Raw genomic sequence first — 26,692 nt, forward strand, 5'->3', positions numbered from 1 at the left:
TATTGTCTGTGGCTTTTCATAGTCTAGCATATGTGACTCACTTGAGGTCGTTTATGGTGTGTTGTTGAATATTTGTAGTGTGTGTATATATATATCCGGTAAGAAATTTTTTTAGTAAGAATATAAGAAGTTTTTTTTTTCGGCATAGCTTTTAGGCGAATAAAATAAAATAAATCACTAAGTGAATCATAAATAATATTATTCACTAAAAAAATTCTCAAAGAAACCTTTCGATGATTCATTTTACGATGATATTGTTGATATTTACTAAAAGTGTTATAAAAATGAATTCTTTTCTTGATTTATTTAAAAATCAATATTGAAAGTGTTTTTTTTTTGAGATTTTTTTTCTTATGAATCATCTAATGATTCATATCATTTGTTTGCTAAAAAAGTACGTATATAAAAATTTTACTGCTTATTTGATTTTGGTTATATATATATATATACATATACATATACACACACACGACGTTCATTTAATGGAGATGGTGTGCATGCATTGTGGGGTTTTTTTTGGTAGATTTTTGGGTCTTGATAATATTAATATATTTGGATAATTTATCGGATCGTGATTGTAATCACTTTTCAAATTTGTGATTTCGATCTTGTTTGGGTGTCAAACCAACAAATGATGGGATAAAATAATATTAATATAACTTAAATCACTGCTTTTTCTAATACTAAAGATAGTATAAAGTAAGCAGGGTTGGTCCACAGAGATACGAGACTTTTTATCTTGCCATATTTTCACACATAATACAAGTAATATTGAAATGGGGGTTTGTATTTAAACTTGAATTAAACTTCATAAATAAGAAAGATTGAAAATAAACGCAGTAGAATAAGTACATTTCCGATTCTGACTCTTATATATGTATTATGTTGAAAGATGTAATATGATTATAACTCATGTTCAATCTAGGTTGGTAAGTTGGATATTAATAAACTCTAATATCCAAATTGGCAAATGTATTTTATTCAAAATAAGCTCTTTAAATAAAATTTTCATTTAATTGATTTAACCCAAATAAGCTCTTGCATTAAATCATTAAATGACATTATGTTCTTGCATTAATTACCAACAATGTTTAACATTCCTCTTAAGCTTGGGAATATAAACATTTAATCTTTGATTGCACTAATTTTGATCTAATTACAACCAAGTAAGTGAGTGTTACTAACATCAAATCATAAAACATATACGAATTTCATGATTTGATTAACTGGATTGAATGGAACCCTAGTTCATTGATCAAGTGAAAAAGAGAACTAACCAAACACATGATTAAGATCAAATCAAAGATTACTAGATGTTAAACATAAGTTGAATTCAAGTTACAGCCTAACAACACATACTTAAGAATTCAGATTCAGTAATGATAATAAAATCAACCACACATATCTAGGTTGGACTACAAATCAAACAGGTTTAAACTTCAAATTGACTTACAAAAAGAAATTAAAGTGTTTTCCAAGTGTTAATCTACTTGCAAAAGCTCTGAAAATCGTCTCTTCTCCTCCCAAAATCCGACCTAACCCCCCATCCAAACTGATTGTCTCAATTATAAGAAGACAAAAACCACTTTAAAACTGTCGAGACGTTTACACGGCCCGTGTAAATCAAAGGTGAGGGTTTACACGGCCGTGTAAACAAGAAAAGTAGAATGCTTAATTCTTCCAGGTCTTCGAAGTAGAATGTCCTTGCATATACGTTTACACGACCCGTGTAAATCAAAGGCATAAATTTACACGGCCGTGTAAACTCCTGTGAAACCAAATTCTTCATTTCTTCATTCTCTCTCTTCAAAGCTCCAAAACTTCTACAACTTTGTCTCCAACTCTTGATAACTTCCTCCAACAAGATCCAACCTTCATAAGTCCCTGAAATATCCTAAAAGCGTGTGAATGGAATTGCATCATGAAAAATCCCGAAATTATACAAAATGCATGAGTCTAAACCTAAATGTAATGCACTTTTATGAACTAAAACTATAAAAAATGAATGCATGAAATGCACCTAACAGACCTTGTAGCCTAGGGTATCATGAAATTAAATTTGAGATAATTTAAGAATACCAATTAGAAGTCATGTCACTTCTAAATTTGAAAAACAAAAAGTATCTTATTATTTTGTGTTTGATGGGATAGATAATTGTTTATGAACAATTTTGACTATAACCTAGGGAATAAAGAAATCAAATTTGGGATAATCCAAGAATAATAATTTAGAAGTCAGATCCCTTCTAAATCTGAAACACAAATAATGTCTGATTGTTTTGAGTTTGATGGGATATATAATTGTTTTTGAACAATTTCGTGTCTACATGAGAGTTCAACCATTTTCTTGGAACATTTACATTCTATTTATACAAGGAAGAAAGTGGTTGAAAACCAGTAACATCAAAATCTACGCCAAAGATGATAATTTTTGGACATAACTTACGCCTACATCATCATGATGTCATCTGTATGTTTTGATGGGAAAAATGCATGATGTCATCCGTATGTTTTGGCGGGAATAATGCATGGTTGGAATCATTTCTGATATAGATATTCGTTTAGGTTTCGGAGTGTTGCCCCTTGACCCCGTTCGTTGACCGGTCAATGAAACCATAACCAGGGGCTCTACCCCTTGGAACCCCGTACCTAGGGGCAACGCTCCTGGACCTCCATATTCCCGAGTTCACATTTATCACTCCGAATATACACAACACACCTCCAGTCTTGTTGAATAAATAAAACTGAGTCTATCTTGATATTTATAGTAAGTACATATATATGGGAAAGTGAATATACCCTTAAGGGTATATAAGCTTAGGTACCTAAACTCACCATACTACATTGTTTTGTATCATATAATACATTCTAATTGTCCAATGTTCTTATAATTTAACTACTAACTTGATTTACTTCTAATATTTCTATAATTTACACATTTCTCTTTAAATCTAGCACACTAAGGTCATTTGATTTGGATGTGTTGGTTGAAAGCCTGTTACACGGATTTCAAAGAAAGTCATGAGCTTTATTTATCCAATGCTTCCCCAAGCTATCCCCAAGCTTATCCTACAAGAAATTTGAAACATTAGGTTGAGATTTGAAGTGCAAAAATTCTAGGGTTTTGTTAAAAAAAACCCAAAATCGGCCATGGGAGAAGGATATAGATGTGGAAGATAAAGAAGATGAAGAAAAGGGAAGAATTTCATACCTTAGAGCTTGATTTTTGATGCAAAATTGAGGAAGATTGAATATTTGGAAGGGTTTTTTCGAAAGGGGGCAGTAGGGAGAGAGGGAATCGCAGGTATTGAGTGAAGAATGAGTTAGAAAAATCGAGATTTGACCTTAAAATCGTTCAGCCCTGTTTTTGCGTTTACATGGCCCGTGTAAATCAAAGGGGAGGGTTTACACGGCCGTGTAAATCCCTGAATCATAAAAACCGTGTTCAATCGTTTACACGGCCCGTGTAAATGCAAGGCATAAGTTTACACGGCCGTGAAAACTTCTGAGAAAGCCAAAAAACTTGATTTTTTTTCACTTTTTGAAATTGCAACCCGCTAAACCTCTACTGCCCGAAAAATGATTTTTAACCCTTTTTTAGCATGAAAAACAACTTGGAAGTTTGAAAACAAAGAAAATACAATGAAAATATACTAAATGACAAAAATACCCCCGGGTTGCCTCCCTGTTAGCCGCCCCTTTTTAATGTCGTTGGCTCGACTTAGACCCCAACTATTTGTGCTTCAGTCTCGATACGTGGGCCTCTCTAACATATCATCACTCCTCACATGCTTCTTGTCATCAATAAACTCTAAAATCTCCAACACTTCATTATCCATATCAAACTTCTTTGCAAGCTCTTTGGCTTTGTCCCTGTCTAGTTTTCGTGACAAAACTAACTCCAGAAATTCATTGTTAGACAAGTTCAAACCCTTTTTTGTTGAAGGATGGATGAAATTGACAAAATTAACAGATTGAACATCAAAAGGAGTCTTTTGTGCTTCATGCACATTGAAGTTGATAACTTCACCATCAAATTCCATACTCAAGGTTCCATTGTAGACATCGATTTTTGTTTTAGAAGTTTTAAGAAAAGGTCTACCCAAAAGAATGGAACTTGAACTTGGAGAGTCATCGTCTCCCATATCTAAGACATAAAAATCAGCCGGGAAGACAAATTCATCGACTTGCACTAACACGTCCTCTAATACTCCCTTTGGGTGTACCAAAGACCGATCAGCAAGTTGGATGATCACACCGGTTTTGCTCAATGTTCCTACACCAATTGATTTGAAAAGAGAATATGGTAGGACATTTACAGATGCACCTAGATCAAGCATAGCTCGAGGTACATAAAGATTTCCCAACTTGCAAGGTACGGTAAAGACACCGGGATCCTTGCACTTTGGGGGCATCCTCTTTTGCAAAACCGTGGATACATGCTCCCCAACCGCTACGACTTGATTTCCTTTTAATTTCTTTTTAGATACACAAAGATCCTTAAGGAACCTTGCGTATCTAGGTACTTGCTTGATGACCTCGAGGAGTGGAATGTTGATTTGAACTCTCTTGAACATTTGCATGATGTCATTCTCCTCCCGTTCTTTCTTCGTGCTCTTTAATCTTTCGGGAAATGGAGCAAGTGTGACTTTGGACTCGGCGATGAAGGGCTTCCTTTCGCTTGTTTTCTCTTCCTCCTTCTCTTCTTTGGTTGCCTCTTCAACCACTATTTCATCTTCTTTTTGATCAACCGAAAATTTTGGACCATCATAGCTTTTCCCGCCTCTCAATGTGATGGCACACACATTGTGCCTTGGGTTTGCTTCAGTTTGGGCAGACAACTTTCCTTGAGATTCTAGTTTGCTTACGGAAATAGCAAGCTGTGAAACTTGTTTCTCTAAGTTCTTTTATGCTTGCTCTTGTCTCTTGTTGGAAAGCTTGTGTACTAGTTGCCAAACTTTTTACTATGTCCTCTAAATACATACTTGATGAACCCGCTTGTTGAGGAGGGTGTTGTGGTTGCCTTGGCTGAAAGTTTTGTGGTGGAAAAGGCGGTCTTTGTTGGTATTGATGTGGTTGACTTGGTTGATAGTTCCCTTGTTGATTTCCTCCCCAACCTTGATTGTTGTTCCATCTTTGATCACCTCGTGGCTGCTCATATCCCCTTTGACTAGACCCAAGAAAACCTCCCATGGCTTTTGCTTCTTCATAATCTTCCTCTTGAAGTTGAGGACACATGTCGGTTGGATGCCCCACTTGAGTACAAATACCGCATGGACGGGGTGTGGGTTGCACACCTTTGTCTTTGGCTAGCATCATAACCACTTTTGTAAGTTCGGACAATTGAGCTTCAATTTGAGGAGTCTGGACCTCCTTTACACCTCGGGGTGCATCTATGTACCATTCTTCTTCTTGAACTGTATGCTTGGACTCTTCTGCCATATTTTTGATAAGAACTCTAATTTCTGTTGGAGTCTTATCAGCTATAGATCCACCACTTGATGCATTGAGTAATCTCCTATCCCAAGATGACATTCCTTCACAAAAATACTGCAGCAACTGATATTCTGTAATCCCATGTTGTGGACATCTTGAGCACAATTTCTTGAACCATTCCCAATAAGTATGCAAGGCTTCTCTCTTTTGTTGCTTAATGCCAATTATCTCTCTACGTAAAGCTGAAGCTCTCATTTCGGGAAAATATTTATCCAGAAACATCCTTGCAAGTTCATTCCATGTTGTGACTGACCCCGGTGGTAAGTCATACAACCACTCCTTGGCTGAATCTTGTAAAGCAAAGGGGAATGCCCTTAACTTGATTTGATCTTCTGTGACTTCATGTGGCTTCATACCCACACAAACAACATGAAATTCCTTAAGGAATTTATGTGGGTCTTCATTCTCGAGACCACGGAATGAGGGTAACAAATGGATGAGTCCAGACTTGAGTTCAAAGTTGATTGCTGCAGGGTAATTTATGCATAAAGGTTGTTGGGTGACATCTTGAGTAGCCCATTGTCTAAAGGTTTGTTCAGGTAGTGGATGTGGAGGATTTTGATGTCCTCCATGGTTGTCTGCCATGGTAGGAGTAGGTGAAGATGGTGGGGTGATACTTTTGGATGTTGGAGAGGATGTGGTTGATGGATTTGATGAAGAAGCTCTGGATTGTTGTTGTTTCTTTAAAAGTCTGGCTTGCTTCCTTCTCTGTTTAGCAGATTTCTCTATTTCCAAATCAACTGGTAAAGGTGTACCTGTGCGAAAAGATCTTGGCATAAACAATTAGTACTACCATATCCCCGGCAACGGCGCCAATTTGTTTGGGTGTCAAACCAACAAATGATGGGATAAAATAATATTAATATAACTTAAATCACTGCTTTTTCTAATACTAAAGATAGTATAAAGTAAGCAGGGTCGGTCCACAGAGATACGGGACTTTTTATCTTGCCATATTTTCACACATAATACAAGTAATATTGAAATGGGGGTTTGTATTTAAACTTGAATTAAACTTCATAAATAAGAAAGATTGAAAATAAACGCAGTAGAAGAAGTACATTTCCGATTCTGACTCTTATATATGTATTATGTTGAAAGATGTAATATGATTATAACTCATGTTCAATCTAGGTTGGTAAGTTGGATATTAATAAACTCTAATATCCAAATTGGCAAATGTATTTTATTCAAAATAAGCTCTTTAAATAAAATTTTCATTTAATTGATTTAACCCAAATAAGCTCTTGCATTAAATCATTAAATGACATTATGTTCTTGCATTAATTACCAACAATGTTTAACATTCCTCTTAAGCTTGGGAATATAAACATTTAATCTTTGATTGCACTAATTTTGATCTAATTACAACCAAGTAAGTGAGTGTTACTAACATCAAATCATAAAACATATACGAATTTCATGATTTGATTAACTAGATTGAATGGAACCCTAGTTCATTGATCAAGTGAAAAAGAGAACTAACCAAACACATGATTAAGATCAAATCAAAGATTACTAGATGTTAAACATAAGTTGAATTCAAGTTACAGCCTAACAACACATACTTAAGAATTCAGATTCAGTAATGATAATAAAATCAACCACACATATCTAGGTTGGACTACAAATCAAACAGGTTTAAACTTCAAATTGACTTACAAAAAGAAATTAAAGTGTTTTCCAAGTGTTAATCTACTTGCAAAAGCTCTGAAAATCGTCTCTTCTCCTCCCAAAATCCGACCTAACCCCCCATCCAAACTGATTGTCTCAATTATAAGAAGACAAAAACCACTTTAAAACTGTCGAGAGGTTTACACAGCCCGTGTAAATCAAAGGTGAGGGTTTACACGGCCGTGTAAACAAGAAAAGTAGAATGCTTAGTTCTTCCAGGTCTTCGAAGTAGAATGTCCTTGCATATACGTTTACACGGCCCGTGTAAATCAAAGGCATAAATTTACACGGCCGTGTAAACTCCTGTGAAACCAAATTCTTCATTTCTTCATTCTCTCTCTTCAAAGCTCCAAAACTTCTACAACTTTGTCTCCAACTCTTGATAACTTCCTCCAACAAGATCCAGTCATAAGTCCCTGAAATATCCTAAAAGCGTGTGAATGGAATTGCATCATGAAAAATCCCGAAATTATACAAAATGCATGAGTCTAAACCTAAATGTAATGCACTTTTATGAACTAAAACTATAAAAAAATGAATGCATGAAATGCACCTAACAGACCTTGTAGCCTAGGGTATCATGAAATTAAATTTGAGATAATTTAAGAATACCAATTAGAAGTCATGTCACTTCTAAATTTGAAAAACAAAAAGTATCTTATTATTTTGTGTTTGATGGGATAGATAATTGTTTATGAACAATTTTGACTATAACCTAGGGAATAAAGAAATCAAATTTGGGATAATCCAAGAATAATAATTTAGAAGTCAGATCCCTTCTAAATCTGAAACACAAATAATGTCTGATTGTTTTGAGTTTGATGGGATATATAATTGTTTTTGAACAATTTCGTGTCTACATGAGAGTTCAACCATTTTCTTGGAACATTTACATTCTATTTATACAAGGAAGAAAGTGGTTGAAAACCAGTAACATCAAAATCTACGCCAAAGATGATAATTTTTGGACATAACTTACGCCTACATCATCATGATGTCATCTGTATGTTTTGATGGGAAAAATGCATGATGTCATCCGTATGTTTTGGCGGGAATAATGCATGGTTGGAATCATTTCTGATATAGATATTTGTTTAGGTTTCGGAGTGTTGCCCCTTGACCCCGTTCGTTGACCGGTCAATGAAACCATAACCAGGGGCTCTACCCCTTGGAACCCCGTACCTAGGGGCAACGCTCCTGGACCTCCATATTCCCGAGTTCACATTTATCACTCCGAATATACACAACACACCTCCAGTCTCGTTGAATAAATAAAACTGAGTCTATCTTGATATTTATAGTAAGTACATATATATATGGGAAAAGTGAATATACCCTTAAGGGTATATAAGCTTAGGTACCTAAACTCACCATACTACATTGTTTTGTATCATATAATACATTCTAATTGTCCAATGTTCTTATAATTTAACTACTAACTTGATTTACTTCTAATATTTCTATAATTTACACATTTATCTTCCTCTTATATAATTTTCATTTACAACTACAATATATATAGCCTAGTAGGTGTTCGACAAAAACATGTGATGTAAGAGAATGATAATAGTGAAATTTCGAATATCTTGAAAGAAAATGAAGTTAGGGTTGAAGTTTAACAATATTATAATGAATATATCAAACAAAACGATATATTATGGTGTGTTTGGGTACGTAAGTTTATATACCCTTAAGAGTATATTCACTTTTCCATATATATATATATATATATATATATATATATATATATATATATATATATATATATATATATCATTAAAATCACAACCATTTTTAATGCTTTTCGATTAATTTGTTGTTTCTCAAAGGAGTACTTGAGATTTGCGGGTTTTTTATTTCAGTTTTCAAGGGTTATATAGAGTATAGACCAGCCGTGGTATTTTATTGATAATCATAGCATTCATTAATATTGTACAATTGTTACTGTTGATATTTTTATGATGCATGTACCAGAACTTGAGCTCCAACACAGATCAAGAGATGCTCTTTAAGTGATTGACAATTTGAAAGGATGGACCACCTCAACATTTTCTACCCCGCAGTGGACACGGAGTCTATCACATGTGGCATGGTGACTTGCCATTGCATGGGTATTCAATACCATGGTGGTTTAACATTTTGTAGTCCCCACTTTATGAAAAAAACAAAGGGATTGTACTTGTTTTCTGTTTTTTTAATCTACAATTTAAAAGCATGACATAAGTTATATCATCAGATAAACTATTGTCGATATGTTTAAAATGAGAATACATGTTATTAAATATGATATGGTGTTTAACAATTTGATTTACATTAGACAAATAAATAAAGTGATGAAATCATTTATAGAGGTTTATGCTTATAAAATTTACAAGGTTATTAGGTTATATTTATGGTGTTGATGTGACATACGTGAGTTGTATAGACTAGACTTTAAATGAGAGTGAGGCTTCTCACAATCAATCAATAAATATAATACAATATAATAAAGATAATAAAAAGGGTAGGTATCTAGGTACTACAAAATTACAATGAGAAATTTCCATTTATATGGGTTATTTAACAATGATAATCGAAGTTAATAACCATAAGATCAGTAGATGATGTTCTGCAGATTGACTAAAACCTCTGAGGAGTCTTGCACACCTCTACAGAAATGAGGTGACAACACAAAAAAACAAAAAAATTCGGATTTTTAACAGTTCAGCAGAGGTGTCTCTCTGGACTCCATGTTAAGCTCTGCAGATTGATGTTCAGGAATATTTTTTTTATTTTGATTTTATATGCAAAAATGATTATTAAGTAATAAAAATTATTAGAGATGATCATTAAACAAAAATGATTAACAAGTCTATTTTAATAATTTTTGTTTAATGATCATTTTTACTAATTTTTGTTGCTTAATAATCCTTTTTTGCTTATAAAATCAAAATCAAAATAAAAAAAATAAAAAATACTAATTCCTCATAATATTCATGCGATCCATAGAGCCCAACATAGGATCCGCAGAGACACCTCTGCGGAACCGTTAAAACCCCAAAAAAATTTATCTTTTTGTGTTGTCGCATCATTTTTCGTAGAGGTGTGCAAGGCTCCTCAAAGACTTTAGTTGATCCGCAGAGCACCCTCTGCGGATCTTATGATCATTCTACAAAACTTTGATTTTTATGGTTAAATAGTTAAAACAACCCCTATAAAATGGTTATATGAAGAAATTTGTCAATTACAATAGATCAAAGAACATGAGTAAAATATGGCAACGATTTCTAGCTCTGGGATGAGGTCATGAGTGTTTTACCACACACTCACCTGCCCCGAGTTCGAGTCGTCGGGTTTCACTTTCTGCTGGTGTTTAACAAGGTGAGGTGGATTTGGGCTTGAGTCAATGGAACGTCAAATATGTGGTGGCCAACAGGCCCACGGTGGAAACCTTATTAATTTGCTTCCATTAACGGTGGGTGTAGACTTATGATAAGCCTAATTAGCCATCAACCAATCTACCTTTCACCTCCATCTACGAAATGCGATAAAATCCATTCTCATCTCCACCGCTATATCATCGTCACTATTTCTTTTTCAAACATTCGTCAAGAACTCCAAATTAAATATTCATGGAGTCTGTGGTATCTGGTCTAGAAGGATCACTCTTGAAGAACAACGATCCTTTCTCCTACTTCATGCTACTAGCTTTCGAAGCCTCCGGTTTAACCCGCTTCACATTTCTACTACTAATTTGGCCGGTAATCCGACTACTAGATATTTGTGGGAAGGGCGACACCGGTGTAAAGCTGGCCATTTTTGTTGCCACCGCCGGCGTTTCCATGTCGGAGATTGAATCTGTGGCGAGAGCAGTTCTGCCCAAGTTTTATTTTGATGACCTTGACAAAGATGCTTGGAGGGTGTTTAGCTCCGGTGAAAGAAGGGTGGTCGTGACCAAGATGCCGAGGGTTATGGTGGAGCGGTTTGCCAGGGAGCATCTCGGAGCAGATGATGTTGTTGGGAGTGAACTTGGGGTTAGCCGGTTTGGGTTAGCTACAGGGTTAGTCCAGGTGGGTGATTTTGGTGGCTCAATTTGTGATCGTATTGCAGCCATGTTTGAAGATAAACAACCTAGCTTAGGGATAGGAAGATGTCATTCTGATTCTTCATTTTTATCTCTATGCAAGGCAATAAATTAATTAAATCCTTTTTAATTCATATATATATAATCTTGTGTGCATGAAATAAAAGCTTACTAATTCATATATATGCAACAGGAACAAGTTAATACACATTACCCGATGACCAAAAACCAGAAGCATATCGCCGATCAAGAAATCCAGCCGGTGCCGGTGATCTTCCATGATGGGCGCCTCGTAAAGAGGCCGACTCCCTTCACAGCTCTTTTGATCCTCCTTTGGATCCCGTTCGGAATCATACTCTCAATCACTCGTATAATTATCGCCCACATTTTGCCAATGTGTATGGTTCCTTACGTGATGGCATTCTTCGGCGGGAGGGTCATTGTGAGAGGAATTCCACCATCGCCGCCTTCCCGCCGGTCAAACTCCGGCGTGCTATTCGTCTGTACCCACCGAAGCCTAATGGACCCCCTTGCGTTATCGGCAGTTCTCCAACGCAAGATCCCGGCGGTCACCTACTCACTATCAAGATTATCCGAGCTCCTGTCTCCGATCCAAACCGTCCGTTTGACCCGAAACCGACACGTGGATGCGGAACGGATAAAAAAAGGATTATCCGAAGGTGATTTGGTGATTTGCCCGGAAGGTACAACTTGCAGAGAACCCTTTCTGCTCCGATTTAGTGCGCTTTTTGCAGAACTAACCGATCGAATTGTACCCGTTGCAATGAATTATCGACTCGAGTTTTTCCATGCAACCACTGCTAGGGGTTGGAAAGGTTTAGACCCTATTTTTTTCTTGATGAACCCGACACCCATGTACGAGGTGATATTCTTGAACCAGTTGCCGGCAGAGGCAACATGTTCGTCGGGAAAGAGCCCTCAAGACGTCGCGAATTATGTTCAGAGAATCTTGGCGGCAAGTTTAGGGTTTGAGTGCACTAATTTTACGAGGAAGGACAAGTATAGAGTTCTTGCAGGGAATGACGGAACAATGGAGCAGCCTAAGAAAAATGGTCGGACCGTGAACAAAGTGGTGATGTAATTATTTACATATTTCACTCAAATAAATATTTTATTTATTATAATATTTTCATTTTGATCGGTTTTTCTTAGTTTTTTAGCTGTTATATTTTTCTTGGCCAATTCAATTGTCTATGAAAAATTATGGGCCTATATTATTATGTGTATATATAAGATACGAAAGTGTAAGACTATTATACACTTTAATTTAAATAAAAAAATTAAACATTAAAACGTAAGTATTAAATATTCTTTAATATAAAACTTTAAAATAAGAAAGAAAGACATTATTGCAATTTAATTTCATATATATTATATTTAATACTTTACATATATAATTATGATTTTAATTTTAAAATCGAAATAAACCAGAAATTAACACATGAATAATATTTATTTCAAAAATACCACAAAATAACAACTCTTAAAACTCATAAGAGATTTATAAGTGGTAAAATTATTTTTATTTACCAGGAAGATATATATGTATAGTTTAATGTATAAATAAAATGGAGTTAAAAGTCTAAGTTTTGATTGACGATAAATTTAACTAAAGTTAGATATTAGGTTGTCAACTCTTCTATATTTTAGAAAAAAAGAGGGTGGATTTGTATGAAAAGTAATATGATTATGCCGAAAATCATTAAAATTTAGTGTTCAATTAATTATGGATTGTTTAATTATATAAATACCAGACGAATTCTCATTCATTGTATAATAATATAATTATATAGTTAAAATTAGACCCACTTATGAGAATGGGCAAGTGAAGCAAGCATGTTTACAAGGCTTAGGCCCCATTTGATACACATATTTCTAGATCCAAACAGATCTTTCAGGCTGAATGGATCGGAAAAACTATTTGACTTGTATAAAAGACTGAGTCTTTCCCGGTAAGATATGTCTTTCCTAGAAAGCCCTAAAATCATATCTTTCTGGCTGAATGGGCTGGAAAGACAATTATACACAAAACCCCGCCTTTTTCTTTTCTTTATTGGATTATTAATTTTTTAAAATAACTTTTTTTAAATAACTTTTTTTATTGAGTTATTATTTTTTTTTTCATCATTCAGCACAGTCAATCAGATCAATTAAACAACATGATTTCTTTCCCAGTCAGAAAACTTTCCCATACAACACTTTACCAGACAACACTTTCCCAGACAAAACCTATCAAACGGGACCTTACTTTTTTAGAGGGACGGAATTTTTTTTATACTATATTCAATCATCAACAATTGGGCACAAATGCAAATGAATGAAAGATAGCTTAGTCGTCTAGAATATAGTCCAACTCTTCGATCAGTTGTAGACTCGTAGTCCACACACGAATGCAAATGCAAAAGGCAGATTGGCAGAAGCAAATATTAGCGATCATTCAAGATCAAACAAGGGGTAGAAGGGGATTAATCGATTACGAAAAATCACTCCTGACTCATGCAGTCATGTTATTGCTAATCAGGTAAATAGGTAATCATCGATATTAAGTAAAGGATTGTATTAGTTCCTTTAGAAACAATTGAAATTGACGACCACAAAAGATAGAGATATTTTTTGTTGGTTTCATTCCTTAATTTGGTGATTTTAAAGAGACCTTCCAAATGTTTGATATAATGTTAAAAGGAAATTGTTATGGTGCAAAATGTGTGTGTATCATGTGTTTGGTCAGATGACTGAGTGAATATCTTCTTTTGACTTGTTATTAAAACACCAGTTGAATGATCAAAAGCATTTCATGCCTTTTAAGTTGTCATTCCTGAACCAAATCGAAAAATTATTCTTGTCTACCAAGCATATGGGAAACGAGCCCATTATTACTATTTATATGGGCTTTGATTCTTGTTGAACATGTAATAGTGCTATTTAAATTATGTTTTTTTTTCTTTTCAGTTTTTTAGGTTTATTATATTTATAATTTTTTTATTGCTTAAAAGCATGGTTGTAGAACTCGTTACTCGGTACCTGCTCGGCCGACTACCAAGTAGCGAGTACTCAGGAGTACTCGGGGAGTACTCGGATTCGATAATTCATGTAGAAATATTTTTAGGTAACTTATATATGTCAAAATCATAAGTTAAAATCTTAAGTTGATTGAAATATATAACAAAGTTAGATACATATGAATACACAAAAACTGAAAAACACATAATCGTCTCACTTCGTGAATAATTACAGAAAATTTAAGATATATATATATATATACATATATATATATATATATATATATATATATATATATATATATATATATGTAGTAATAATCACATATGTCTGTTAAATAATAACTCATTAAGTATATTATACATATTAATCACTGAGTTGACCGGGTTTAACAACGCTGCTTAGTTCGGTAAGGAGCCAATCAGGGAGTACTCGAGATTCTGTAACTCGCCTCGATAAGGGGCCGAGTAGTGAGTACTCGGAGGAGTAATCGGCCAACTCAGTGAGTTTTACAACACTACTTAAAAGTCATTATTACATGAGTTGATTATAGAAATAACTTGTAATCTCATGTTTTTAATGAGTATCATTACATCATGGCCATATTCTGGTTCTCTATTTACAAGCATGTGAGGATTTCATCGTTGTTAGTCATGAAATCAACATACCATATATATATATATATATATATATATATATATATATATATATATATATATATATATATATATATATATATATAATAACCCAACTACTCTATATTATATTCAAATATGATTTGAATGACAATTGGTTCATAACTAAAACATACTGAAAATAGTTGTTATTTATGCTTTAAGATTCCATCTTGACGACTTTTAACCTCCTTTTGCTTTTTTTTTTCAAAATTTGCATGGATGGGACCCGTCAATCTTTACACCGGGCAATACTGGATTGGAAAGTTGCTTAGGTATGACCTATAATTGAAATTTAGTATGATTCCATTACGGTGTTTGGTATGCACCTGAATCCAATTTACATAAGCCAAGGAGATAGAACTCAAGCTTAACTAGGACATACTTGGAATGAAAGAGTATATATAAAGATAAACTGAATACAAGAAATAGCAACATACATTTCATTTCTTTGAATTCAATATTATACCTTTGATATAGTTGTTCTTAATAGCAATGTACTTTCATTTTATTACTCAAAGTACCAACGCACTTTTATTTCTTTATTTAAATTACTCTTTGTGGGCCATGCATAAGGGAATTTTTCTTCTGGTTTGTCATGGACATTTGAATCCTCAAGACCGGCCTTGGTTAAAATAAATCATTTTTTTAACGAATTATGGTTTCATATTTATAAATGAAAAACAAATGTTGTAACACTCGTTTCCTGGCATTTCCATTTTCAACCCTTAAATTCCAAATTTCTGCATAATAAGCCCTTACACTCAACGTACATGAACTGTATGTCAAGCATAAGTCTTTAAAAAGGATCGAGGCGAAGGTTGAGTATGTTGGGCGTACTCGTGCTACTCCTAAACCCTAAATTTTTAGGGTTGTGTCCCATATTTAAACATCTCATTCCCATTTGAACCTTCTTAAGACCAACCTTCATCCCTTTTAGCCCAAATATCAAAACCCTAGCTCTTGAGTGAGTGTTTTAAAGCCTTTGTGTGATTCTTGAGTGTTTTTGGTGGTGAAGGAAGATCATTGAAGAAGTTGTAGTGCACTCATGTCCTTGGATCCAGAATCTACACCTTGTTGTTCATCTTAAGAAGGTATAAAGTTCATACCTTGAGGTTTGCTTTGCTAGATCTTGTTTAAGCTTGAGTTTATGTCCATTTTATTCCAAAATCTTGGTCTTTGTGAGTACGGACTACTCCAGACCATTTGAGTTGTCCTTTCAAAAGTTTTAGAGTGCATAGTGTCATAAAAATGCAAGCTTGGTCCTTTCCTTTCATCCATGCTTGAGTTATGGAGTTTTTGGTGATGTTAGAAGTTAGGGTTTTGGGATTAAGATTTCTTTAGCCATGCAAAGGCATAAAATTTAGAGACTTTATGGATTAGAATGCCATATAGGGTCAGATCTAAAGTTGGGGTAAAGTGTCTTAATGATTAAGAGCTTAAAAGATAAGTTTGGTTTTGGGTCGTGTATGTTGGGCATAAATCTAAATACGCCCAACATAGTTGGTTGAGAACCCGTTTTCTACCTTTGTGCTCTACGCCCAGTGTAGAGCTTGAGTATCCGCGCGTAAGGTCAAATGTGTTGGTTTTGGTTTTGGAAGGGGCAAAATGGTGTTTTGCCTAAATTGTGGATTAGACATGGCTTGGGACTAGTTATGTATGGAAAATTACCTTAATTGTTAATTAGGGTTATTTGGTGTAATTAATAGGTGAAGTCTATTTCCTACAGTTTGGGTGTGAGTACTATCAGGCATATGTGCGAGATGAGTCTCCTCACTATACTCACCTATGTGGTAAACCATATGTGTTAACTGTGACATCCCTAATTTCACGGACAGACTAGACCGATTTGTTTATGCTTTGTTTTATAAAATCAGAGTAATCCTTTGATTAGAAGAGTTGCGGAATTTGTTCCCAAAATAAAATATGATAAAATAAAATTTATCAAAGCATTTTTTAAAGAAATGTATTTTCATTAAATAACAAAATCTTGGGATATCATGTTCCGATATAGACCAAAAGCATAAACAATATAAAATAGACCTTACAACAGTTATTTATAACTACTGATCTATAATCCAAAATCTCTCTTCAAGTCCATCAACTTATAGTCTTGTGCCATTACCTGTAATGCAAAGAAAACTGAGTGGGTCAGGCTTGGGAGCCTGGTGAGCATATAGGTTTTCAACCCACAATAATATAATTATTATATTTAATCATCAAACAATCAACCCAATTACCCATCCCCATTATCTTCTTTATTTCTTAAGGTTTCACCCTAAGAATTAGCTATCCTTTATTCATTCGTTCCTAAGGGTTTACCTAAGGAATTGGCACGATGTGCATGTGTACGAATCATGCCGGCGCCTTCCCGCGATCATCACTGGTATCTGAAACACATAACACATAACACATAACACTGTAAGCATAAATGCTTAGTGAGTTCCCCAAAATACCAATCTAACACATAATAGCCACTCAAGGATGTAACTCTGTTGACCCTTAGGTCTATGTGTCTCAGTGGGGCCCTCCAGCCCCAACTCTCTATGGGCCCTCTGGCCCTAACTCTGTGGACCCAAAAGTCCTAACTCTGTGGATCCGAAGGTCCTAACTCTGTAACTCTGAATCATACATAGCACATATCACAATAAATCATAGCACATAAATAACATGCAATTACACTGGCATATAACTCTAAAATACTCTATCACATAACTCTGTTACCACACTAGGTAAAGTATAGTGAGAAGACTCACCTCGGGTATCTCGGTAATCTCTGACTCGGTAACGCTGGTCTAACCTCCGCTTAATCAAAATAAATACCCTAATTATTATAACTCTCAAAGGTTAGACTATGTCCTCTTATGACACTCTCAGAAGGGTAAAAGACCATTTTACCCCTCTCATATCTCAAAGGCCCCACAATAGACCATACACTAAAAGTCAACTCAAAAGTCAACTTTTTGGGTTACGCTGCGCGTACCAGATGTGTACGATAGGCGTACCCGGCTGCCTCTTAGGATCGGGGGATGCTACCCAGTACGCGACGCGTACTGGGATTACGCCCGGCGTACTGCCAGCTTCAGCACCTTAACTCTTTTAGGTCTTAAACGGTTAAGACCCACGTCTAACTTTTAGATCTGACCATTTCTAAGTCTCTTAAACCATAAAGTCGATAACTTTAAGCCTTTGCATGGCTGAATAAGTCACTAGCACCCAAAACATTTCATTCTCTAACCCTAGAAAGCATAGAGCTCAAGCATGACCTCCTATCAACGACCAAGATGGGAACTTTATGGATCTAGACCTCAAATACCACTGAAAAGGGACAGATCTCGGACCATGGAGCACCTTACACTCATAAAGTCTCCACCTTTAGGGTTTTTAACCCTAGGAATGGCACATGCAACATCAAACCAAAATGAAGAGGAAAGTTTTGAACTTTATACCTCTAGATGCAGCTCCTTTCTCTGTAGATCTCAGATCTAAACTTGCACTTCAAGCTTTTAGTCTCCACAAGCTCATTTCTTCCTTCTTCACTAACACACCAAGGAACTATTAGCTCCAAGAACACACACACTCATTAAGGACGATGGAAGGCTCTCTCTTAGGGTTTTACTCACTGATATGGAGGCTGAGAAATGAGCCTTATCATCCTTTAAATAGTGCACAACACAAAATTAGGGTTTTGCTCCTGGGCCGGGTACGCCCGACGTAACTCTTGGTACGCCCAACGTACCTTGGCGATAACGCGTTATTTTTAAGCGCTTGAGTACGCGCAGCGTACCCCTATGGTACGCCCAGCGTACTCACTTGCTAAACAAAAGTTCATCCAAGGGCTAAAAATGGCCAAACACAAAGAGCAAGGATGAAAGAAGAATACCTGAATTTCGGGGTGTTACAATAGTAAATTAAACAATTTTTTTTTAGATAAGTAACAACCTATATCGCCAGATTCAATGCACAAACGTAATGAAGAAATGTAGCTTTTGATTAATTAACCGTCGAAGATGATGACAGAAAATGTAAACCATATTTCTAAGAGGAAATTACACAAATGGTCCCTATAGTTTAGGGTAATTTGTGTGTTTAATCTCTAACTTATTTTTTTAACTCTGAAGGTCCCTACTGTTTGTTTTTGTTACGTGTTTGCTCCCTATCTTTCCCAAAAAGACTATTTTTCCCTTGATTTTTTTTAATTTATTTAAACAAACACTCCCCCAACCCCACCCCTCTAATCTTATCTTGTCTACTCCACCATTTTTCTATATTTAAATAATAGTTTTTTTAGGTAAGACAATGACCAAGAGTGTAACAAAAATAAACAGTGGTAACCAAACGCGTAACAAAAACAACGGTATGGACCTTTCAAGTTAAAAAAAAAAATAAGTTAAGGACCAAACATACAAATTAACCCAAACCATAGGGACCATTCGTGTAATTTACTCTTTTTAATAAGTTAACTTACTCTAATATGGAGGCTTGTGTGTAGGTTAGAGGGAAAGAATTTGCGAAAATTTTTGGAGCTCCACTAATGAAAAATTCAAACTGTATAAATTTACGCTAAATATTTAGTAATTCAAAGTAGTTCAGTGATATAGAAATGGTAACGTCAAGAAAGAACAATCGGTAATGAGGTGTTCATACCGTATTTTTAATTTAAAATTATAAACCAGAATTCAACAATAATAAAATATATATCTTGATGTTGTTATGTTTGAAATAAAATTTATATACAAAAAACGTATGGGTCAAATCTTAGCAAAAATAATCAGCTTTTTTACCCTTAGTCATCCTCATCATTTCTAGTTGTGTTCATTTTTCTTTGGAGAAACACACAACCATGTATTTCTTTCCGTCGTGATAATCATTTTTCTGGGAAGAACCACACATAAATACACAAACATATACCTAGCTATTCAGTTGTGTTTATCATAAAATTAAATGAATTTAAATTGATTTCAATTTAAAAAAAACATAGATTTGAATAGTTCAAACTAAATTTATATCCGAACCACTTAAAATTTCGTTTTTTAAGAGTCATAATATTAGGCTATCCGTTATACCTACTAAATATCATATATATGGTGGATGTCACATCAACATCACATTCCTCTATCACTAACATGAGATACCTACCACTAAACATAACACTCCACCTCATTTTTTTAATTAAATTTAATTCAAAAATACATAAAAATTCATATAATTGTTTTTTTAAATACTAATTTTCATTAATTTAAAATACTAAATTACATTAATTAAAAACTACATTAAGTAAAACGAAAAAAAATAAAATAACTTTAAAACTAAAAATTACATTAACTACAATAAAAATAACATTAAGAATTAAAAGGCTAAAAATACCAAACTTCTAATTTGTGTTTTTTTAAGTAAGGTTATTCCATTTTGGAGAATTCTTCAATTTTTGTCAAGCTTTGACATGTCTAAAATGTTGATGATTTGTGTTTTCATATTGCTCCATAGCCACATTAACCGGATCGATACCAGCTTCGTGTATGTTGTTTACAACAAAATTGTAAATTCCATTGAACTCAGAACATTTAGGCCTCATATCGCACCACCTCAAGCATATTTCATCAACATTTCAAATTGCACAACTCATTAAACCATGAAAAACACTTTCAACATTTATCCAAAAAGAACCGGAAGTTTTATCAGCATTGTCTTCCAAAACTGTCACCCATGCTTGTGCTAATTTCTCTTCTTCCTCTTCCGATCATTTTTTTTTTTGGGAGGCATAGTTTTTGAAGGATCAAACAACAAAAAATGTATCTAAAGCGGAGAAGAATTGTATGAAAATAAGAAGATTGAGTAGTGGTATTTATAAATGAATGTTGAAGAAATAGAAAATATGCAGTTAGGGAGGAGAAGAAAGTGGTCAATCGAGATTTAATGCAAGAAATCAAACTATTGGCCGTTTGGGTTTGTTGTCCGGAGCACGGAGGGCTACGACCACGAACCAACGGGGTGGTGTGTACGGTCGTGACCTAGACCACGAACACTCTCGTGTTATGCATATACCAAAAGGTCTTATACTATTAACATTTGTCAAAATGTTGTGCATTGTTCGTAAGGTGCCATCGAAAACCAATGTTTGCGGTATGGGTTGAAGAGTTATTGGTGAAAACACAACACTTGGTGGTATGGGTGATAAGGCCGTACTCGGTGGTATGAGGGTGAAGAGCACACCTCAATGAATCCTTGAACTCTTATCCCTTTATGGAGCATTTCGAATTCCATCCACAAATTTAAATTTCTCTCCCTAAAGGCTAAATCTCTTCCCTTCCTTCTTCTTAAAAACCCTAACCTATGATCATTTTGGAAGCATTATTAAATGTTTTCTGGGAGCAAAACAAACATACACACTCATGTTGTCTGGTGGGTGTGTGCGATCAAGGCAGCAAGAAAAACCGATAGAGATTGAAGGATCGATTGAGGAGAGGAATAAGAGAATTGCGAGAGAGACATGGTGGATAGAAGAAACGGTCAAGATGGAGGACAACAATAAAGTGGTTGTTGTCGGTGGCGACTATAATGGCCAACGATGGCAGAAATCACATGCTATTGGTAATATCAGATTTGCAATGTTTCTGGGTATTTATTTCCCTTCTTTTCCTCGTTATATATTCATATAATATTATAGAAAAGTACATTTGAGGTAAAAACAACTTACATGTTCTCATGTTTCATTTGATCAGTACTTGGAAAGAAATGAAAACCCAAATTGGTAAAAGTACATTTCCTATTAATCATTTGCCGTTTCCAAAAAAAAAATCTAGGTTTATTTGGTTTGTAGATCTGGACAAAAGTATCACATTCTTCATTCTTATCCAGGTTTAAATACGAAAATCCATCAACATATATTGTTTTAATAGAAAGGTAACAGATTTTACCATATTTACCTTTTGATTCGTAATGCTTCAATGAAGAGTGTATGAGGGAAGATTGTTTTTTATTTGCTGATTCATGAGTTTAATGACATGTTCACTCTTTTGTCTACCTGACATTTTTGGATCACCAAATGAGGAGGATATTTTAGTTTAATCGACAAATTATTTAGGTAACAGTTCTTACTATTCTGATTATTTTCATTTTGTTTCATTTTCATTAATTTTCACAGTTTTGTTCATATAATTTTACCTATTATCTTGCCCTAGGATGTTTTTAACTGGAGACAATGATTTCCATGAAGCTGTTGTGAAAAATATACAAGATCAAGTAAAATCATTATTAGTGTACGATGTTGGAATGATGGTAATATAATCACTTACACATGGACATGGTTGACTCTTATCTATGTTTTGGTTGTGTTATAATAGAAATAAATATTTGGTTTTCATTTTTTTTGCTATTTTAGTTAGAATTGCACATGATAAATCATGTTATATTAATGATATGATCCATACCTCCACTGAATACTGATAGAAGCATTACCATCACCACGAGACCTCATTATCGAGTTACATAATCTTAGAAGTAAACATCTATATTACAATTAATATGAAATACGAGTATCTTTTTTCCTTTTATTTTTCTCTTATTCCAAATGCATGACCACTTTTCTAGAACATAGCTTTTCTGGACATTGAGATTTTCCAATTTCATGATGAAATTGTTGTTGTAGGGGTTTTGATGATGGAATATTGCGAGAATATGAGGTAAAATTGAATCAGGAAGGAGCAAAACATGGTCGAGGTTGCTCACTTGTTCATCCCAAATTTCAACGTGAATTTACACACCAAGTTTCGATCAAAGTTTAAAGCTCGGTTTATAAATGATGGATTTAATCATATATTTTTTGGAATGGATAAGTGAAGATAAGTATTGCAATATGTATAAAACTATTAACGGTAAATTAGAAGCAAAAATAGAAGCTTGAAAAAAATAAAAACAAAACAATGCGTGTTGTGAGTTGTAACTGGTTTAGTTCTTGCATTTGGGGTTCTTTAATTTAGTCCAAGTCAAAGCATATTTAGTGGAATTTACATATTTAGTCCTTGCACTTGGGTTTCTTTATTTTTGTCTATTTTAAATTATATAAGAGAATTAAGAAGTTTTATGAATTAACTTATGGCCCTTGAGGTTTATATGGTTTTACCATAAAAAAAATTCATTTGTTGTTGGAAAGCTCTGTTATAATCCTTACTTGGATAGACTATTATATCATATCATTAAGTTGCGATTTTCTTTTTGAGCTACTGTTTTTATCAAATTGGGGGATTTTGATGGAATTTACATGCTTAGAATCTTTAAGTTCTCTACAGTCACAAGTCTTTTATTGTTAATAAAAAAAAACATTCCAAAAAGTTAAAAGTTATTATAATTAGTAAATTAAAGTACATGGCTATTACTTGCATTTAGCCTATTGTACTTCAATTTATTTGTTTGTAATTACTTTTTTTTTTCTATTAAACCTTTATATTTTCATTTTTTTTCTTATTAAGGCAGTCTTTTTAAAACAATATTGCCTTAGTTGGTAATAGGAAGCTATTGTGTTTGGCTAAGTATGATGTTGCAAAAAAAGAGTCTATTTCTTAACCTTTTTCCATTACAACTAGCATTAAAAGTTTTAAGGCTTCAATGTAGACATATAGAAGCTCTTTGATGCAATAAAATATAATTTATGAATAAAAGTTTGAAGGGTTGAAGGTTGACTTACTATATTAGTGATATGTATTTCATATAATAAAACGTTGATGGCTTAAAGATAGAATTAATGTAATATTGATATGCATGTTATATAGTAAAAAAAGGTTATATATTGAATGTTTCAAAATTGTAATGTGTTAGGGTCTTCGCTAATTTATTTATTTATTTATTTATTTATTTATTTATTTATTTATTTATTTATTTATTTATTTATTATTATTATTATTATTATTATTATTATTATTATTATTATTATTATTATTTTGCAATAAGATTAAGTTGATTTTGGAATTGTGTACTTGGCTTAGCAAATCTATGTATTATAAGTTCAACTCTATATTAGAAAATTAATTGCTTAAACTTGGCTTAGCAAACTTTATAAATGAATAAAAGCAATTTGTTTTATGTTGTGAATTAAAATATACAAACAACTATTAAGTAAAATATATTATTGTTTAGAATTCTACATATATATATATATATATATATATATATATATATATATATATATATATATATATATATATATATATATATATATATAACTTTTAAGAAGTATATAATAATGTTTTTATTAGATGAGATTTAGTAATTTATTGTAAGAAAACAATATAGGAAAATAATAATATTAAAAACATAATAGAAATAAATAAATAATAAATTTTATTTGTTTTTTTTTAATATTTTATAATCCAAAATCAATTCGAAATCCAAATTATTAATTTGGTTTTACTCAAAATCAATCCAAATATCAAAATCCAAATAATCTTTGTAAGAGATGTGCATACATTTCATATCATCCGACCATAATAATACCTTAATCTTTAACACAAAAGAGAACAATGCACACTTGTTTTAAGTTTACAACAACATTAGTAGGTTTGCGATTTCCTCAACCAAACAAACAAGAAGAAAAAAACTTATATATTCAGATCAACTGGATGAGAAAATGAATTTCACCCTTCAACTCATCCCTCACAGACTTATCTACAATTTACATTTGTCTAGTTGGATGAAACACACCCACGTGGTAATGAAACAACTTATGTTAAGTAAAATGACCAATTCAATCGGTAAAATTGGACTTTAAACTCTTATACTACCAAAAAATTATAAATAATTTTTTAAAAAAATACCAAAAGTTTGAAGCGGATGTTATCCTTTAAAAAAGAAAACATCAAAGTTTCAATGCTCAAATAACTGAACAGTAAAATATATAGAAGCAAATGAAATAGTAAATATCATTTATTTAATATGAAAATCGATTTGGTTTAATCGAAATTGTTTTATTGGTTGTAATATAGGCTATATGGTGAACCAATTTTTGACTTCAATCGTTCATTTAAAGTTTTTGGTTGTTTGACCAACATAGAAAAAGCAGGGTATCGCAACTTGTTTAATTCTATAAAGAAATTTATATTTATATGTTTTTGCAGTCAAAATTACATTAACTACTTTATAATATTATATATTAAGTTACAAAACCCCTGTTAAGTTATGGATTAAGTCTAATAGTTTGTATACTTGCTGCATCGATGGACACTAAATCACAAAATATTACACTTTTAGTAACATGACAATTTAAAATATTTCACTTACGTTGTAACCATCGACATGAAAAAACACTTAAACGCGCATTTAAAGCCTACTTGTCGTAATAACTCATTTTTCTAGATATATGGGTATAAATAATTATGATAATAAGATCGTAAAATAAAGAGTTGTTCATTGATATATGAAGAAACGTTTGACTTTCCATTTTCCCTATAAATAACTCCATGTAGGGATTGCAACGGCCGGGTTTAGGACAAGTTTTTTGGTAATCCCTCCCCCATTCTCGAATTTGAAAATCGATCTCATTACCGATCTGATTCCCAACGGGTACTTATTTACCAAACACTATCGGGTCTGCGAGTATCCCAAAATTTTAACAGGGATCACCACTTAACATTTAGATTAAGAATACTTTTGATGCAATGAGAATACAAAACCATTACACTTAGTGATGCAAACATAAATTCATATCCAAAATAATTTTGATAATTTACAAAACCATTAAGAGCAAACATATTTGTTTTGATACATAAGTGGTTACTAGTGGCAAAAAAAAAAAAAAAAAAAAAAAAAAAAAAAAAAAAAAAAAAAACACACTAGCATTTATAAACCATAATATCACTATTACTCTAAGTATTATGAATAAAAAAAATATATATCAAAACATTACCACTACATATAAACAGGAAGCTATCTCAAGAAATTATCTTTAAATCGTTCACAACAAAGAATATAACTCAAGGAAATATATATATATATATATATATATATATATATATATATATATATATATATATATATATATAGGGTAAATGTCACAAAAAAAACTCTTTTTACACAGAAATTCGATTTTGACGCTGTGTTTTTTTTGGGTCAATTTTGACACTGTGTTTTCCAATTTATTATAATTCTGATCACTTGACCGGTTAACTGTGTTACATGCTGACGTGTCAGTTTTGATGACGTGGCATGCTGACATGATATGCTGACGTGTCAAAATTGATTTTTTTTTTCCATAAAAAACATTAAGTTTTCACTTTTTTTTCGATTTTGACACTAAGTTTAACTTTTTATTTCAATTTTGACATTATGTTTTTTTTGTTCCAATCGAACATCTTTTATCAAATTTTGTTCAATTTTATCTATTTTCTATTTGAAACCGTATAAATATATTTTTTATTACATTTTAAAGCATATAAACATATTTTTTCGTTTAAAAACCACATTTTTATTTAAATACAATGTGTTTTCTTTTCATACATTCAAAGCATTAGTTATATCATGAGAATCACACTAACCATAAGCTTCTAATAAGATATAAAAATTTGATACATTGCAAACTTGATATCTGAGTTTTGATCGACTAGACGCTTCCAAACTTCCAAACACATTTGAAAGTTGCATATTTAATATAAAATATAATTTTTATATAACCAACACATATTTATATATAAAAATATGGTTTGAGTGTAAAAAAAATGTATTTATACAAAACTATGGTTTTTAAATGAAAAAAAACATATTTATACGGTTTTAA

General features: G+C 33.0%; 2 protein-coding genes and 1 long non-coding RNA gene across 4 annotated transcripts; 2 read left to right on the plus strand and 1 right to left on the minus strand.

Moving 5' to 3' along the window:
- Window positions 1-3,743: 3,743 nt before the first annotated feature.
- On the minus strand, window positions 3,744-6,273 carry LOC145030416 (uncharacterized). Its single transcript, XM_078978789.1, has 2 exons — window positions 4,986-6,273; window positions 3,744-4,855 (listed from the first exon to the last, which is right to left on the minus strand). The coding sequence occupies exons 1-2, from the start codon at window positions 6,271-6,273 to the stop codon at window positions 3,744-3,746; spliced, it is 2,400 nt and encodes a 799-aa protein (XP_078834915.1).
- A 4,347-nt stretch (window positions 6,274-10,620) lies between these two features.
- LOC145032921 (glycerol-3-phosphate acyltransferase 5-like) lies at window positions 10,621-12,398 on the plus strand. Of its 2 annotated transcripts, none has more exons than XM_078981883.1 (2): window positions 10,621-11,219; window positions 11,427-12,398. In XM_078981883.1, exons 1-2 carry the CDS (start codon window positions 10,782-10,784, stop codon window positions 12,333-12,335), a joined length of 1,347 nt encoding a protein of 448 aa, XP_078838009.1. In that variant the 5' UTR covers window positions 10,621-10,781; the 3' UTR covers window positions 12,336-12,398. The 2 variants fall into 2 exon arrangements, with proteins under 2 accessions (XP_078838009.1, XP_078838008.1); XM_078981882.1 differs by having other exon boundaries at window positions 10,622-11,336.
- Window positions 12,399-21,022: 8,624 nt separating this feature from the next.
- On the plus strand, window positions 21,023-22,923 carry LOC145029365 (uncharacterized). Its single transcript, XR_013676494.1, has 3 exons — window positions 21,023-22,012; window positions 22,110-22,206; window positions 22,577-22,923. It is a non-coding gene; the product is annotated as an uncharacterized LOC145029365 (long non-coding RNA).
- The last annotated feature ends 3,769 nt before the right edge of the window (window positions 22,924-26,692 follow it).

This window comes from Lactuca saligna, chromosome 2 (genome assembly GCF_052625555.1).
Source record: "Lactuca saligna cultivar CGN05327 chromosome 2, ASM5262555v1, whole genome shotgun sequence".
NCBI classification, from domain to species: Eukaryota; Viridiplantae; Streptophyta; class Magnoliopsida; order Asterales; family Asteraceae; genus Lactuca; species Lactuca saligna.

Bases quoted from the DNA above. Each gene is read 5' to 3' on its own strand.
- LOC145030416 (XM_078978789.1), bottom strand. From the start codon at position 6,273: ATGCCAAGATCTTTTCGCACAGGTACACCTTTACCAGTTGATTTGGAA. The intron at 4,856-4,985 runs GTATGTATTTAG...TAAGCAAACTAG, and splicing joins TCAACAAGCGGGTTCATCAA to AATCTCAAGGAAAGTTGTCT.
- LOC145032921 (XM_078981882.1), top strand. From the start codon at position 10,782: ATGGAGTCTGTGGTATCTGGTCTAGAAGGATCACTCTTGAAGAACAAC. The intron at 11,337-11,426 runs GCAATAAATTAA...TATATGCAACAG, and splicing joins CATTTTTATCTCTATGCAAG to GAACAAGTTAATACACATTA.